The sequence below is a fragment of the Rhinoderma darwinii genome, chromosome 3 (genome assembly GCF_050947455.1).
Source record: "Rhinoderma darwinii isolate aRhiDar2 chromosome 3, aRhiDar2.hap1, whole genome shotgun sequence".
Classification (NCBI taxonomy): Eukaryota; Metazoa; Chordata; class Amphibia; order Anura; family Rhinodermatidae; genus Rhinoderma; species Rhinoderma darwinii.
This window is the reverse complement of record NC_134689.1, coordinates 240229576-240247359: the sequence shown is the minus strand read 5'-3', so window position 1 is coordinate 240247359 and position 17784 is coordinate 240229576. Positions and strand designations below refer to the sequence as shown.

The 17784-nt window shown below is 41.2% G+C and overlaps 2 protein-coding genes across 3 annotated transcripts in view; one reads left to right on the top strand and one right to left on the bottom strand.

Moving 5' to 3' along the window:
- SND1 (staphylococcal nuclease and tudor domain containing 1) overlaps positions 1-17784 on the top strand; it is a 684058-nt gene that overhangs the window by 531093 nt on the left and 135181 nt on the right. The gene's annotated exons all lie outside the window — the stretch shown is intronic.
- Positions 4227-8699, bottom strand: LRRC4 (leucine rich repeat containing 4). Its single transcript, XM_075857567.1, has one exon. It carries the CDS (start codon positions 6700-6702, stop codon positions 4777-4779), a length of 1926 nt encoding a protein of 641 aa, XP_075713682.1. The 5' UTR covers positions 6703-8699; the 3' UTR covers positions 4227-4776.

The window sequence follows — 17784 nt, the reverse complement described above, 5'->3', positions numbered from 1 at the left end:
CTATCTCTTATGTTCAACTATGCACGTCATCGTTGAGCTTGGTTTACAAGATCCAAAACTATGTGACGTGATCAATGTGCTTCTGTTTTGACCCGCGCTTTGCTGCAACGTGATAAGAGATTTTGGTGTTATATCAAGGCTTCAGTTTATGCATCACAGACATGAAAACTTCTCGTGGAACACAAAACAATAGAATGCAAGCTCTCGGAAAGTTTTCAGACACAGGATATTCCCACCCAATATTATCTTTTTGTATTCCTTCCACATCAAGTGGGTGGGATAAGGAGGAGAGACCGTTATTTATTGCGTGTGTGTGTGTGTGTGTGTGTGTGTATATATGTATTTATATTCTTGTTAATTTATTTACTATTTGACTACTACTGAAAACTTAAAGACTGAAAAACTCCTTTTAACCTTTTTTATTTTTTTTAATATGAACCCTGGGATTCAGACCTTGAATAATGAGTAATGCTCACGGGTATGTTAGTGTTGTGACATTTTCATTCATTGAATAGGTTTCTAAAATAAAATCGCATGAACTAGCCCATGATTTAACTAATGATATCTAGCGTTTTATAGATTAACATGAACACATCGGGCCTAATATACCAATCACAGAGCAGCTTTAATTTTATAAGAATAATTTAAGAAATGAAAGCTGATCTCTGATTGGTTGCTATGGACGACAAGCCCAGATTTGCTTTTAAATCGTTGAGTACCATAGTTTGCGGTTTTGAAACTTTGCCCTCGGTGATGAAGTATGTAGCTGCCAGTCGTGCCATGTGGAGAGGAGTGAGGGGGGGGGGGGGACTCTAACTTATTTCTGCTAGTATTTATTTTCAGATATTTCTCCAATCTACCAAACACATAATGGTCTGATCCTGGTACCCCCCACACCTGCATTTCTTTTCAAATCTAGTGTTTGGTTTTGTCATGTGCCATGTTCTCTACAACACTGGCCACGCAGTTTTAAATCATGTGAATCAACAATGCCATAAATACAGTAGAAACTGAACATCCTGGTAGGGTGGAGATGACCCTATCATTTACAGACCGTTACAATCCTGCTTTTTAAGTCAAGGTAACGTTTCATTATTTTTCCTTTTTACGTATCAGAAGGCAACACCTAGTTCAACTGCATCTCAAGTATAAAAACCACAAAAGGCAATAAATTGGAATGCATTTAAGTAATACTTCATCTTGATGCTACTGAATGTTGGTGTAATATTAACTCTTAGATTGTTATTAACGCCATATCCACAAGACAACCTGGACGGTTGCTTAGGGCCTTGAGGATACATTAGCACTGCAAGTTTATTAATTTGGACAAACTACCCCACAGTAATAATATCTTAGGTGTGTGTATATTCAATGAGAATGTAAGGTTAGTGCATTTTAAGCAGTGATTGACCTAAATTATAATGAATGAGCAGTTAACTGGCCACAGATGCGCAATAGCGATCACCACCTTTAAAAATGGGCCACAGCTCCTTAAACATGGCATGCTTGGTCACCATTGAACATGGCATGTTTGGCACCACTCAACATGGCATGTTCTTTCACTAGTTGGGGGAAGAGAATTGGTTGCCAGACCATTTTGTACCGCTAATCTCAGACAAAATAATTGCGTAACACAGATTGAGATACAACCATATAGAATCCAATTGTTTCCCTGTTGGGTAACGATAAAATGCTCCCATATACCTTAGAATTTAGATAGATTGAATGCATATGGCCAGCATAACACTGTGCCGAACTACCATTTATTTATAACCTGAATGTGGTTGTGTTTAGGTTTTGTCAATAATAATGCATGTTCTATTAGGTGTAGGTCTCGGCATGGCACAACCACAATTTCCTTTTTCCTAATGGATTTTGCATCAAATATCAGGAACACCACCTCATGTCCTACTATATTCTGTAAAGCAACTGTTCACCTTCCCTAATCCCATTAATCCTGCTCTAATTGTGGTCTAGATGTAGTGTAATTGGAGTTTTCATTTACAAGCCCATTGGAAAAAATTGATTGTCCTTGGGAAATGTTATTACCTGGTAGCTGCCCTTAGGCCAGAGTCGCACACTGCAGCTGATTGTTTCTTTTAGTCAAAACAAGTGGTGGGCACACACAAAAAAGTCTAAAAAGTATGGGTTTCCTTTTATACTTTGTCTCTTTAAGAATCACTCTTTGCTTTGGCTAAAAAAAAAAATCCCCATCAAATTGCTCTGTGTAAACTGGCCTGATACTACATGACTTTATACACACTGGAAGACTTTTTCCTTGGGCACCACTTTTTGGATAAAAAGTACGTTTCTTTTGGATTTGGTGTCACACAACCTGTAAGTGGCTGTGTGGTTGTCTGATAATTGTAAAATGAGAACCCTGATACTAATCTATTGGGTGTTTTTTAGATGTTTTTCCTCCCTTTAGCAGAATTGCAGGTCACTAATTGGCATGTTGATCTGGTGTAGAAAAGATGATGCCACCAAGGTGGTACACTCTTACTGCCTATGGTAAAAATGTTCATCACGCATACCAAATGAGCTAGGCTTTTCTAGTCCACTGAAATGAATGACACATTTTTGTGACACAGGCTTCCCTGACTATGTTGTTTTTACCCTATGACATTTTATTCTCTGCATCCTTAAAGGATTCCTTTCTCTCAAACATGACGGCTGCTTTTTAAGGTGCTGCCGTATATACTGCAATTCACCATTACAAAATAAAAATTCCTGCGTTTCGTAAGCTGTCTAATATCAAAATGCATATGGTAAATAATTGCAATAGAGCCTCATCACGCTATCCAAAAGCATTTAACGTTCTACATTCTGAATTGTATAATTCACAATATACGAAGAAAGACGAGTGCGTTAAAAAGGACACCCCACATATGAATGGTAGTTACTCAGAGGTGACATGTGTTATCAGGAAAGAGGATACCACGCACTGTGGTCTTCAGAAGAACTTCGTATGACCTTGTAGCCAATTCCTTCACTTCAAGGAGAAACTTCAAATATTTGACTATTTAATAATTGCTTTGCGCTCCATTCCATAATACCATGTAGATTTATATTCTATAGTATCTGTTAAGTCTGCATACTACAACTTGGAGATGATCTCTCAGAAACAGAGGTGGTTCGTTTCCACATTCAGGCTTTCAGAAAAGGAGATTTCATACATTTTAAAGAGCTGCATAGATACCTTCAATTCTAACATTTGTATGTTGCATGACATGCCCACAGTGCCAGGGTTAATGGGTCTTCTAGCCATGCTTCCTCCTTGCAACAGAGTTTAAGCAAAACATTTCTCCCAATGGTGGTAAATGGAGATGTTTTTAATGAATGCAGAAAGAGTGAGAAAAGGAAAGTCGTTCTACCCCATTTCCGGTTGCTCGGATTTTTATCTGCAATATTTAAAGCCTCTAGAACACCCTGTACCATAAGAAAAGGCCTGCAGCACCCTGAACTGCATATTGAATTGCAGACCTTCCTTGATGGGAAAAAGCATATACATTAATATAATCTTTCTACATACACACCTTTTTCCCCCAGTTTATTCAGCCGCAGTTCCCTTTCTGATCATGCAGTCATTCAGCAATATTCTTGCTATTTGTTATAATAATAGACATGTTTCCTGTTATTGAGTCACAGATTGAGATACATTGTATGCAGCACTGAGCTCAGATGTATACATCATGCAGATTTTTTTTTGAACACCGAGGCCAAACACTAGCAAAGGTATCACATCCTTTAAACCATGCTTCTGCAGACCAAGAGGTTTTAACCAATTAGAAAATATCTTAACCGTTTACATTCGGCATAATCAAGCAGGGTGCTGCAGACTGTTTATAAATGGTTAATTCTGTTTGACGCCTAAGTAACCTCTCTCTTAGCACAGTTACCACAATTTGTTTTCTCATCCACAAACATCAGTAGCCTGACAAAGGGTTAATTAGATCTGCAGGAGTTTGGTGCAGAGTGGAAAGATGCGCCAGCTTTTTAGCATCCTGCATCGTGGCTTTGCCATAGTTATATAGATCAAGGCAGAACAGACTGCCCTCCACCCAATATTTTTTGTAACCCTTTTCTGTTGGTGTCTTTACAGTCTTGGGCAACCCAAACTAGACACCTCTGACTACAAAGAAGGGGCTTGATATCCCCCCAAACCTTCTATGAAAAATAGTTTTAATAGATAGAACTATATAAACTATAATACAAATAGATTATTTCCCTCCAAGTCTTCAAAAAAAGATCCTTTATTGCATTTAATTTTTTTTTAAACATTTGGCACAGTACAAATTTGTGGTGCATTTTCCTCTTTTTTTAATAAGATAAACCTGCAAAGATTGGTCTGGGACTTCTTAACAAAAGAATTCTCCTTAGAAATGGGGTGTTGCTCCTGTATTTGAGCAGCGTGTGTGTGTGTGTGTGTGTGTGTGTGTGTGTGTGTGTGTGTGTGTGTGTGTAACAGCAGATTGCATTCATGGACGTCTCATTGTTTTGCTTTCTGATTAAAACAGGGCTAAGCCTTGCATTTTAGTCATTATGGCACATTAACAGCATATCTTATATATTTTTCTGCCTAACCATCATAACTCTTCTTAAATAGAACTTACAAGTTAGAAAATATTTTTAAATTTTAATATAATCTGTTTCTGTCATCAGCCCATAGATTTAATATATAAGCATTTACAAGAAAACAAAAGTGTCTCTCTCTCTCTTTCTGTACAAAAGTTGCTTTCTTTTTGTGCATTCTATTGCATTTTAATTTGAAAAAAGTCATATTTGAGTTTCCTGTACCTTCTCTTTTGTGTGGGTCTGAATTATATAAGGTTCAGAGATGGTTGTAATTGTGGAGTGCAGAGAATTACCGATACTGTTAGCCGTCCAATGGGCCCCATGGTGTGCTGGCTTGTAGGTGTTGTAGTTCATGTGGTCGTGAATGGTTGGCAAAACTACTGGCCCCTCACCTGATATTCCTGTTGGACTCCCACTTGGGATGTCCTCATCCACTTGAATTATCTCGACAGTTCGTGCAGCTGCTACAGTGCTTCTTTGTTGATGCCGCTTTCTTAGTTTGTAAAACACAATTAGCATGGCGGCTGCCAAAAGTGTGACTGCCACAAAGCAGCCAATGATTATTTTAGTGGTCTTCATTACCTCATCCAAGCTAGTTTGCGTTTTGTCTCCAGTGTCTAAAGTTGGGACCGCCACCTGTTTTGGCGTTTTGGTGGTTTGGACGAGCACTGTGGTGGTAGTGGTATATGCTGGCTGATACCCAGTGGAAGTGGTTGGCACTGGTTTGCTAATTATTGAGATGTCTTCAGGAGCCATATCTGTAGTTTCCACAGTGACGGTAGTGAAGAAGCTGTAGTTGGAAGTGTTGAGCTCTGCCGTACTGACATTGAGATAGGCCGAAGCATTAGAGTTTCCCGCAACGTTAGTTACCATGCAAGTGTAGACTCCAGTGTCAGTAAGCAATACGTGTGAGAAATTTAACGTTCCATCGTTGAGTATGGAGATTCGTGGATGGTTGGAAGCGTGGCTCAGCACAGTGCCATTAGGTAGCAGCCACCTAACAGATGACATGGCTGAAGTTCTACACTTGAGTTCTGCCACTCTTCCCTCTGAGATATTCAAATCCCTAGGAGCATCCATAATAAAAGGGGCTGAGCACTGGAACGATGAGTGGTCCACCTCAACAACGTACTTCCCCTTCATGTGCAGTGGGGAATGACAGCGACCACAGCACGTGGAGTTGGTTGGAATATACTCTCGGAGCCACGAGGACAGCCATAGGACGTCACAGTCACAGTCCCATGGATTGTGGTGCAAATGCAATTCCACCAAATATCTCAAATGGGCAAAAAGGTCATGTGGAAGGGAAGATAGGTTGTTATGGGCCAAGTTTAATTCTACTAAAGATGTCAGGTCATCAAAAGCGTTGCGCTCTATAATGTTTATCTGAGAGTTCATAATCCATAGCTTTTTAAGTGCCCTTAATCCATGGAACGATCCTGGTTTGATTTCAGGAAAGTTGTTGCCAGAGATCTCTAGTTCCTCTAGCCCTATCAAGGGTGTGAGGTTTGGCATGTCTCTAATATTACACATTCCAAGGTTAAGATACTTTAAGTTGTACAACCCCTCAAATGCCCCCTCAGAAATATATTCCAACTTTTTAAGCTCTCCTAGGTCCAGGCGCATTAGTGAAGGGACTCTATTGAAAGCATAGGATGGGATACTCTCAATGGGGTTGTTCCTGAGCCACAATTCTCTTAGTTTAGAAAGATACTCAAACGCCCCGCTAGGTATTACAGTTAATCTGTTGTCAAACAACTCCAAAGTATTGAGGCTAGCCAAACCATTAAACGCCCCAACCTCTATTTGGCGGATAATGTTTCTACCAAGTTGCAGAACTTCTAAGTGGTGGAGATGTCGGAAAGTGTCAGCTTGGATCATGTGGATGTTGTTTTCCATGAGATTGAGGTACCTTGTGTTAGATGGGATACCTTGGGGTACTTCAGTGAGGCCACGGCGAGTACAGACAACCTTGCTAAACTGGTTACTGCAGGAACAAACAGAAGGGCAGTTTTGTTGCCCTGAAAATGCTGCACAGGGGATCCACACTTGCACCATGAGGTAGATTACAGAAAACAGGATGGCCTTCCAGGTATGGTGCACAGTTACCAGCCACAAGAAATTCATGATGTGGCACGTTCATAATTCACCATCGTCTGGGATTTGGCATGGAAACGAGAACTTGGCCCTACCCAGGCTTTAGGAGGCTACAAATTCCCTTTTCCATCTACACACTGGTGGGAGGGGTGGTCAACAAAGGAGGGGGTGCTAGATTGTGAAGCAGTTCGCTTTCTGCCTTTGCTAAAAACATCAACTTATAATGCATTGAACAGACAGAAAAGCAAATGTTCTATACCTAGGGAGAGAACAACAACATTTCAAATCCCTCACACCAGTGGCCACCTCCGGGGAGCTGGGTGATCAGTCCTTCCATAAATTCCTTAATTTTAATTATCAGCCAGAATTACAGTTGATGACCGGGTTGATGTAAATGTTAAAAGACAAAATGGCTCCTTTAGTAAATCCCAACACGAGAAGAAGAAAAAAAATGAAATAACCTTAAGAGAAATGTAACAAGGGAGTGAGGCCCACTTGGCTATGCAGGTGCATCATTCTGTTGCTCCCCCGGGACTGGTGCCTTTTGCAGTTGAGCTATTCGTCCTTGGATTCCACTGCTGTCTCTGCCAGAAGACTGACGATAATCCATTTCTGTGAGAAACTGGAGACCAGGTATCAGTTGGTTTGAAAAAGTGGAAGCAAAGAAAGGGTTAACAATCCCCAATATTTGAAGCCCTCTGTTTTTTGCTTTGAGCGACGCTTTCTGTTCCTCAGTCTATTTTCCCATGGATATTCCTCCGATACACAGGCTGTCTGCAGGATTCCGGTTTGTACAAAGAGAAAGGCAGCACATTGCAGGCATTGACTGCTTTTTTTTTTTTCCTCCTCTCTCCTTGCTGGCTTTTTTTTTTTTCTCCTTCAAACTAGCTTTGCTTTCCAAGCTGTGGATGCAGCAGCTGCAGCCTGCCTCTTGTACACTTAGCAATAATCCGTCAATATCTCAAAGGAGAGCAAGTAAAGGGGGGCTTTGTGGAAAAGGAGGATAGAAAGTATGCTGGAGAAGAAGCCACACACCTCCGTGCTGGAGAAGAAGCCACACACCTCCGTGCTGGAGAAGAAGCCACACACCTCCGTGCTGGAGAAGAAGCCACACACCTCCGTGCTGGAGAAGAAGCCACACACCTCCGTGCTTGAGCCCTTGATTTGAGACTGGTCCAGAGAAGGGACAGGTTTCACAGCCTTCCTTCTCCCGCCTGGTGGAAATCCCACTGTAGCTCCTTTTGTGGTGAGGTAGTGAGTTGAGGGGTTCTCCTCGTTTTGCCTTGAATTTCTTGTCCAGTGGTGGTAGCAGCAGGAGAGGCAGCGATATCAGAGCCCCGTAGCATGTTTCTCTGCTAATAGTCCTCCACTCTCCCTGTTTGCTGGGTGTTGGACGCAGCAGCCAACCAGCCAGGCTGCTCTCTCATCCTTTCGTCCTTCAGTCAGAACGTGGATGTACTGCTGACGCATACTGTTCTGAGCTGAACATTAGCGTGATGCAGTGCTCCTATGTATTCACACAGCTCCCCTCCCACTCTTCCTTTTTTTTTCTTTCCCTCTAGGGGTTAATGGTGAAAGCTTCCAGCTAAGTTGCATTGGTTCTTTCACATTCCCTTCCCCCTTTATCGAAGAGAGGACTTATTAAAACCAGAGCTGGCAGTGAGTTTTAAGAGTCCAGGGCTTGCAGAGGCTGATGCTATTCTGGTTCCTTTTCAATGAGGTCCGTTAATGATTCCAATGAAGTGCTGTGTATTTTTTCCTCTTCTCTCGCTCTGCGTTCCATCCTTGTCTTAGCCTGCACTGGGATAAATGCAGAAATGAGGTTTCAGCTGCCAGCGGCAGGAAAGATGTGATTGGTTGTTGTGACTGTGCAGCGTCATCAGCGCCAATTGCTGACTTTGCTTCCCTTTGACGGCAGGGGTAATGTTCACCCCCTTCTACCCCTCTGTTCGCTCACTATTCACACCCCCAAGTTGAGCGAAACAATCAGAAGCAGCACGGATTCACCGGAGTGCTTGAGGGGGAGAAGGGGGGTAACGCTAGTGCTGTACCAGATCCTCGCTCCTATCCACACTGTTTAACCCTTGTACCGCAGGCTGGCTGGTAGTATTGTGTCATGCAGAATCGCAGAGCAGGAGGCTGGCTTTCCACTCTGACCTGTTCCTCCACCCGTTCATCAGACCAACCTGTGAATCACACCAGCTTATTGCACTGGAGCTGCATCTTCTCGTATATTACTGTCTCCCCCTATGTGCGCCTGTAAGGAAATGCCTGCTGTATCAGGTGGAGGTGAAACGCTAGAAGAACGCAAAGATCCATCTGCTTCGTGGGTGTTCTGCATTGCAACTTCACATTGGTAAGTTACACGGCGTGTGACCAGTTAGATGGCTCCCACATTGGGATGCATTTCTATTGATCTGAAGCGATTTTGGACGTTTGCTTTGATGTCCCGGTGAAGTTTTAAGTGCTTACCACATCTGCGGTATTCGCAAACATTTTGTGCATGTCCTTGCTTTCCCAGCAATACATTGATTTTCTTCTTAAATCTGACCTTTCCATTCCCTCTCTGAGGGTCTCTCGCAGGAATTCCGATTAATATCCAGTACATCTGAGCACGCTCAACCGTTTCTTCTCCTGCCTTCTAGTAGTAGTTGGAAAGTAGAAACCTGCTTCTTCCTCCCTCCCTCCCTCCCACCATATAGGGCTGCGAAAGATTCATATAATCTATTATAACCAGTTTATTAATGTGGGACAGAAAAGTATGTGACCGGGAGAGCTTTTCCCTGCCTGCTGAACGGTTCACAAATGCCTGTACCCACTGTGAAGAATAAGTTCACTTCCGCATTGCTTGATCTTCCAGTGTGAATGACAGGAGCCTGTTCACACGACACAATCCTCCATCTCACACTTCTTAGCCATTATTAAGAAAGAGAAGACCTTGAGTTCCAGGTCTTAGAAATCAACTTTTACCTACTGTGAAGGGTCCACAATGAAAGGTGATGAGTTTAACACTTTCTCCACCAGAGGGACCTGTAGGGTATTTTACCCATTTGTGTTTTTTTTTCTGTATCTCTTGCTGTGATGTTCGATTGGAGTTTAATGTCTTTATTATTTGTGGAGGGAATAGAATATTTAAACACCGGTACAAGAGGTCTACTGGAACATTGTTATTGATGTTGTATCACGTTTACAGGTGACGTGGTATTAGGAGTGTATTTTAAAAAGCAAAATACTATTTATTTATTTTTTACTTTTGCACCTTATGGGATGTATTCTAGAAAACGGATACACGTGGTTGTAGTGGCTCTTTGTCTAGGAATAAGGTGTCCTACTCGTGAGTGTTTAATTCTCCACATCATACAGAGGGGCTTTCAGGGACAGTCTGTACAACCATTATGGGATTCAGAGCTGAAAGTTTCGATTATATAGCATTGCCTCCTTTGTCCCATTACATATGCCGAATGGATATAGTGAGGCATTCTTGGACTGAGAAAACAATAGCCCCTTAATATGGAGTGGCTTGGTAGGGAATAATGGCTGGGTAAGCACGCTGTGGATTTCCTGCAGCAGAGCCATTGAATAGCTTTTCTGCCAGCGAGTGCTGAATAGAAGCCATGTTTAACTCTGCAAGGGGAGATCGGCTTTCCAAGCAAGATGCAGGCAAAAAAACACGAGTTGACAAACATTTGGTTTTTATGATACGATATCTGTTGGGGTCTGAGTTTATGAATGAATCCGGTTCCATTGCAATAATTTGTTCACTTTCCTGTTAGAAAAGTTAGAAATATAAATGTAGAAGAATTCTGTTTATCAAAAAGGCTATAGCATTGTGATCTATAAAACATACACGTCATCCCCGTAAAGTGTTTATGAATGTGGATGGCTGATTAAACAATGTGTTCTATCTGAGTGTCATTTCCTTCACGTTGCACGGTATTCTTCATACTGAATAATAGAATCCGGATCTGTCATGTGCATGTTTTGCATCTAGGCAGTATTACCCCATAATGTGTGAAGAGAAATGGTCCTTTTGGGGTTCTCACACAATGTACAGAATCTTGTTGCCTTCCATGGTAACCTTTAAGTTCATGTAGCTGCTGTTCTATGGAATTTCTTGGAAAGCAGAGAATCCTAAAGATTAATTTCCCCTTCCACAAATCTCTCTTCCATCTGTTCAGTTTCACGCTGCCTGGCTTTATGCTGGTCTACACAGGTAAATACAGCTATCGCACTACAGTCAATTCTGTAGGGTTGTCATTACCGGTGGATGGACAATGATCAGCCGCTAGGTCTTTCCTAACTGCATTGAGGTTAAAGATTATTTCTTCTCCGGGCAATGTATTCTTGATTACCCCTCCTGTGAGTCCGAATAGTCTGCATTATAGCGTTAATAATGCCCCAGTCACCAGCTACACTTGGGTGCCATCTCTACTAAGCAGGGCTTGTCTTGACCGTGCATTACCTCATGCCGGATCTTGAAAGCTATGAGCAATCATTTTTGTAGCTTCTCATTCTTGTAGATTGTACAAAAATGTTACTGTAATATCTGTACTTTATCATTGCCTTTTTACAGGTTGCCATTGTTTTATGTATAGTTGCTAAAATGCTGGTTTGCTTTACCTACCGACATCTTTTCATTTACCAATTATACAGAATGGGGAAACGGGGGCTGGATCAATTACAGTCGTTCCCGGGGGAGCTTATTATAATTTATCAAACATTAGCAGATTAACTGCGCCCACTCATTCGCTATATTATAGCTGGCATTCTATGTACATTTCACTTGAATTGATAAAAGCTTACAATGGCCAGAACTGCTATACGTTCAGCATTTTATCTTGTAAAAACTTTTAGCGTTTCATTTGACTTTTTTTTAGATTACACTAATGCTGAAAGGTTTAAGGGGGTTTTAGTTTACTACGAATACTTTTATTTAGGAAATTAAAAGTTCCTTTAATCCCTTAATGACCAGGGCTAAAAAGCCCTTATTGACCAGCTACATTTTTTGGGTTTTTGCTTTTCAGCAGGCGTTCCCTTTTTTTTTTTTTTCATTGACGTGGCTATATGAGGTCTTGTTTCATGCGGGATAAATTGTATGTTTTTCCTCCACGGTTTAGGGGTACAAATTAAATACTGTGTAGTTAAGGTCATTTATTTTTGCAGCAAGAATACCAAAAAAAGCTATTTTCTCTTTTTTTTTTTTATTTTTATTCCTTTTCAGGTTTCATGCTAAATACCATGTTAATTAAATTTTTTAGGTGGTTACAGTTGTGCAGGTACCTAATATGTGTAGGTTTTTGTTTTTATGAAATGTATAGGCAATAAAAATATATTTTATACTAAATAATGACAGCCCCTGGGGTCCTTTCTAGTCCAGTCTCCGATTGTGTCAACAGATTTCCGGTGATTCGATCAAAAAGGGGAATCCCCTTTGGTCACGCCGCAGTCTGTGACCGCGGCGATTAAAGGGTTACATAGCTGTGGTCCGTTTCCTCCGATCCCAGCTGTATTCAGCAGGCTTCTCTAAGAACAGGAGCCATCTTCCTTGATGAGTGCTGATGCGATGTGGTGAATGACCTGCGGTCAGAAATGTAAATACAGCGTGATCTCGCGATTAAGTCTGAAATCACGCTGTGCAGGGAAGGGTAGAAGCTGTATGATGCTGATTGGACAGAGTCATATAGACAACAAAGACAGAGAGAGAGCAGCATTACCACCCCTTTGGCTAGTATGGCCTTATTTACATATTAAGACAAAATCTCAAAACTTTGAAAATAAGGGTTTTGGGATACAATTTTCACTAGTATTATCAGTGTGACAGCCCTTATTAGATTAGCTAGGGGATAGGGCATTACTAAACTAGTGACAGATTCTTTTTCTGCCGCAGTCGTTTTTCTGATTTTTATTTTCCTTTTTTTCCTTTCCACCTTCCCAAAGCCATAACTTTTACATTTTTCCATCGATAAAACCATATGAGGGATTGATTTTTGCGGGTTGAGTTGTAGTTTTTCAACTTTTTATGATTCCTTGTAACGTTGAAGTCATGACATGATGGAATTTGAATTATTAGAGGTACACTACCGTTCAAAAGTTTGGGGTCACCCAGACAATTTTATATTTATCAAATGAGTTGCAAAATGACTAGAAAATATAGTCAAGACATTGACAAGGTTAGAAATAATGATTTTTATTTAAAATAATAATTTTCTCCTTCAAACTTTGCTTTCGTCAAAGAATGCTCCATTTGCAGCAATTACAGCATTGCAGACCTTTGGCATTCTAGCTGTTAATTTGCTGAGGTAATCGGGAGAAATTTCACCCCACGCTTCCAGAAGTCCCTGCCACAAGTTGGATTGGCTTGATGGGCACTTCTTGCGTACCATACGGTCAAGCTGCTCCCACAACAGCTCTATGGGGTTGAGATCTGGTCTCTGCGCTGGCCACTCCATTACAGATAGAATACCAGCTGCCTGCTTCTTCCCTAAATAGTTCTTGCATAATTTGGAGGTGTGCTTTGGGTCATTGTCCTGTTGTAGGATGAAATTGGCTCCAATCAAGCTCTGTCCACAGGGTAGGGTATGGCATGGCGTTGCAAAATGGAGTGATAGCCTTCCTTATTCAAAATCCCTTTTACCTTGTACAAATCTCCCACTTTACCAGCACCAAAGCAACCCCAGACCATCACATTTCCTCCACCATGCTTGACAGATGGCGTCAGGCACTCTTCCAGCATCTTTTCAGTTGTTCTGCGTCTCACAAATGTTCTTCTGTGTGATCCAAACACCTCAAACTTCGATTCGTCTGTCCATAACACTTTTTTCCAATCTTCCTCTGTCCAATGTCTGTGTGCTTTTGCCCATATTAATATTTTCCTTTTATTAGCCAGTCTCAGATATGGCTTTTTCTTTGCCACTCTGCCCTGAAGGCCAGCATCCCAGAGTCGCCTCTTCACTGTAGACGTTGACACTGGCGTTTTGCGGTTACTATTTAATGAAGCTGCCAGTTGAGGACCTGTGAGGCATCTATTTCTCAAACTAGAGACTCTAATGTACTTGTGTTTCTTGCTCAGTTGTGCAGCAGGGCCTCCCACTTCTCTTTCTACTCTGGTTAGAGCCTGTTTGTGCTGTCCTCTGAAGGGAGTAGTACACACCGTTGTAGGAAATCTTCAGTTTCTTGGCAATTTCTTGCATGGAATAGCCTTCATTTCTAAGAACAAGAATAGACTGTCGAGTTTCACATGAAAGCTCTCTTTTTCTAGCCATTTTGAGAGTTTAATCGAACCCACAAATGTAATGCTCCAGATTCTCAACTAGCTCAAAGGAAGGTCAGTTTTATAGCTCCTCTAAACAGCAAAACTGTTTACAGCGGTGCTAACATAATTGCACAAGGGTTTTCAAGTGTTTTCTAATCATCCATTAGCCTTCTAACACAGTTAGCAAACACAATGTACCATTAGAACACTGGAGTGATGGTTGCTGGAAATGGGCCTCTATACACCTATGTAGATATTGCATTAAAAACCAGACGTTTGCAGCTAGAATAGTCATTTAACACATTAACAATGTATAGAGTGTATTTCTGATTAATTTAATGTTATCTTCATTGAAAAAAACTGTGCTTTTCTTGCAAAAATAAGGACATTTCTAAGTGACCCTAAACTTTTGAACGGTAGTGTATATATGTGAATTGTCAATAGATTTTTTTTTTTTCTCTTAACTCCTTTTTTTTTTTTTTTTAATCCATGTACAACTGCATCTAAAGGTAAAATACTTCAGTTGATCATAGCCACCACGCAATCATCCCTCTCAAAGCCGTATTCTGCTTGAGGCATACTTTATTAAGCCACTTACAAATTAAAATGATTGCTTTTGTGTGCTCACAGGACCTCAGAACAGTACCAGTTACGGCCTGTCCATTTCTCACAACTCCTTGCCTAGTAAGCAGCAGTCATCGTTCCATAAAAGGATTTTTTTCTTGAAATCCATTAGTGTTTTGGGTTTAGTCCAGATTAGGGGATTAGCAGATCTGGATTATGCATGATTGTTCCTACTGAGCTGGTTAGTTGTAAGTATGCTAATGGTGAAAGCAGGGAAATAAGAATTTCTTCAGTTGCCTGTCAAGCACTCTTTCTTATGGATTTATTTTTTTCACTTCATTGGACTGTCTTATATCAGGAAGCATGTTGGTCAGAATTTGGGATTTGCCTGAAAAAGTTGCTTAGAGTCTGTGGAATATTTTTTGGCTTTGACCAGTGACTAAAGAGTTCATAAGCGGTTTCTTGGAAAATATTTCATGTCATCTAAGTGTGGTTGTGTGTTTCCCTTGTCTTGTCTTATATCCCTTCCTAGAGTACATATGGATGTTAGTACTCCGTTAAAATCAACGGATCATTGATTTTTGACCAGCGCTGTTTGTTCCTGGAAAAAGGGGCAACAATGTCTAGCACTTTTGCCTTTCAGCCCTGGGACTATGGGTCCTTCCAGAGTAACATCAGCTTGTTGTTTTGAGCATCTGTTTATATGGCATAGTTTCTTCCCGCAGTCATACAGATCTTCATTGGCTTTTTAGGAAATGGGCTTTTAGGTCTCATGCACACAACCGTATTAAAAATTCATGCAGTAAAGTGGAATGCTTCATTTCAAAGCGTTCTTATGGGCCTGTAATACAGGGTGCGTACACACAGCATTACTGTGTTCATAAGACCCATATCTGTGGGTAAACATGTCTTGGGATAAAGTGATTGAATTGTGACCCACTATGGACATACAGACTGATGTAATTTAATATTTTAGATACAATACTGCAGAATGTGTGCACAATATTCAACTAACAGATAAAGCTTTGTTTTTAAAAGGGGTTGTTCACTTTCAAGAATTTCTACTTTAAGGCCTCATGCACACGACCGTGCTCGTAATTACGAGCACGGCCGGCCACGGGCAGCCGGCCGCTTTTGCGAGCCGTGCTGCCATTATAAAGTATAGCAGCACGGCCCGTAAAATGAAAAAATAGAACATGTTCTATTTTTTTAACGGCACGGGCACCTTCCCGTGAGAAAACGGGAAGGTACCCGTGACTAACAGAAGTCTATGGGCCCGTTATTGCGGGTCGTAATTACGACCCGCAATAACGGGTGTTTTTACGGTCGTGTGCATGAGAAGGATCTTTTGTCCCCTTCTGGGAACCCCAGCGATCAGCTGTAATCTGTGAGAAAACCTGGCAGTAAGTGTTCAATTTCCCTGCAGCACCACTACAGGGGAAATAAAGCATTACACTGTGCTCATTTAACAGTAGGTTGTCTGTTGTAATAAAGGACAGGTCCTCCAGAACAAGAGACGCTCTTTATAGCTGCTGTTCACTCTGGCATAAAGATAAGAATTGTGAACAGGAGACTCCCCTCCACTATTAAATCAGAATTCCCTGATAGGGTCTATGAAAATGGGTTTTCTGTACTAGAAACCGCTTTAGGATCCACTCTATCCAGAGCACAAATAGTGAACTTTGGCAAGTATACTCTATTTTACTGGTCTCCAATTCTATGGCATCATTTATTTACTTTTTCAGCGTTTTTCTGAGGCTTTCATGCTCAAGGGAGAGTCACCTTGCTTGTCTGCCTGTTTCCAACCTTTTACTAGCTGTAATGTACACATGAATAGGATCTGTTCTCTCAGACTGTCACTGTGCTGTCTTGGCCTACAGTGCGAATGTCCGTCAAGCCATCGGCTTTCATATGTGGTCTACCTGCTGTGACCGAAACATTCATTGCCAATAAATAAGACATCTGTGTAAGGCTTAACTAAGTTCATGTACTGCACTAAGATTTAATATATGTTTCATTAAATTTCTATCTGTGAGAGGTACTTGCCATGAAGCTTTGTTTATGTAGGCATGTACGTGCAAAGTAAACCAATGAAAGTTGCATCATCTCAAAGAAGAGTGCACATGTGATCAAAGCATCCCTCTACACCGCGGTCCTCAAGATCAACGTAATGGCTAGGAATGTTTTAATGTTGCAGCTAGCCGTTGTGATTGCGTCGCCATAAATGTCTGAAAGTGTTGTGCAGGTAGCAGCAGAATTGTATGCAGAAGACCATAATTGTTTATTAACATGAATTGCGCTGCGTTCTCGATGCAGATCCTGTTCCTCCTAATCAGTCCACCCCCTCTCCATGTTCCTCTACACCCTGTAATTAGATGGAGTGTGCTGATTGAGGCAGCTTCACACATCAGCTTTCAATGACTGTCTTATGTTTTCTGAAATAATGCTACGTTAACATCATCTATTGTCCTTCTACATTTATAGCAAGGTTTAGTAGTGGTCATGTAGGCACGATATCGAACTTTATATTATAATGATGAAAGGGTGAGCAGCTACCGTATGTGTCGTACTGCTGAGATGAGATATTCACAGACGTAGGAGGGTGGGGACGTTCGATTTTAGATATTCTTGCTAATGCCAACATTTAGCTGCAGACAAAGCACTGGTTTAAATCACAATGTACCCTTTTAGTTACGTAAGGAACGTTGATTTTTATCCAACATCTTTCATAAAATAGACATCTAGAACTATAAGGCTACTTTCACACGTGTCCGGTTTGCCCGGAGCGGAATCCGCAGGAATAAGTAGCATGCTACTTATTGTTGCAAACATTTTTTTTTCTCGGTTCATATGAATGGGTCATAAAATCGGTGTCAAATCCTTAACGTGTGAATGAGGCCTAACTGGTACATGACTTTGGGACAAAGTAACTACTTCCAGAATATAGGCTTTACTCCATGTGCCTGGAATATAATTGCAGGAGCTTGGTTTGGTGATCACTGTGTTCAAATCCCTTTAACTTGTAGCATGATAAGCTAAGCGTTCTTAATGGCAGCATAATTTTAACTGCTGAATTTAACCTGTAAACTTTCTCATCTCTAGCTATAGTACCAAAAAATGCATGGCTACAGCGAAAACCCACGTTAAGATGTCTATAAATGGTTAAAGTGACCCTCCAATCCCTTCGACTATACATTGGAAATGTATAGTCCACTTACCTGCTGCCTCGCTCCTGAATGATCCAGCCTGAGTTCCGTTTTCCAAGATGGCCGCTGCAGTCTCGGACTTCGCTATAG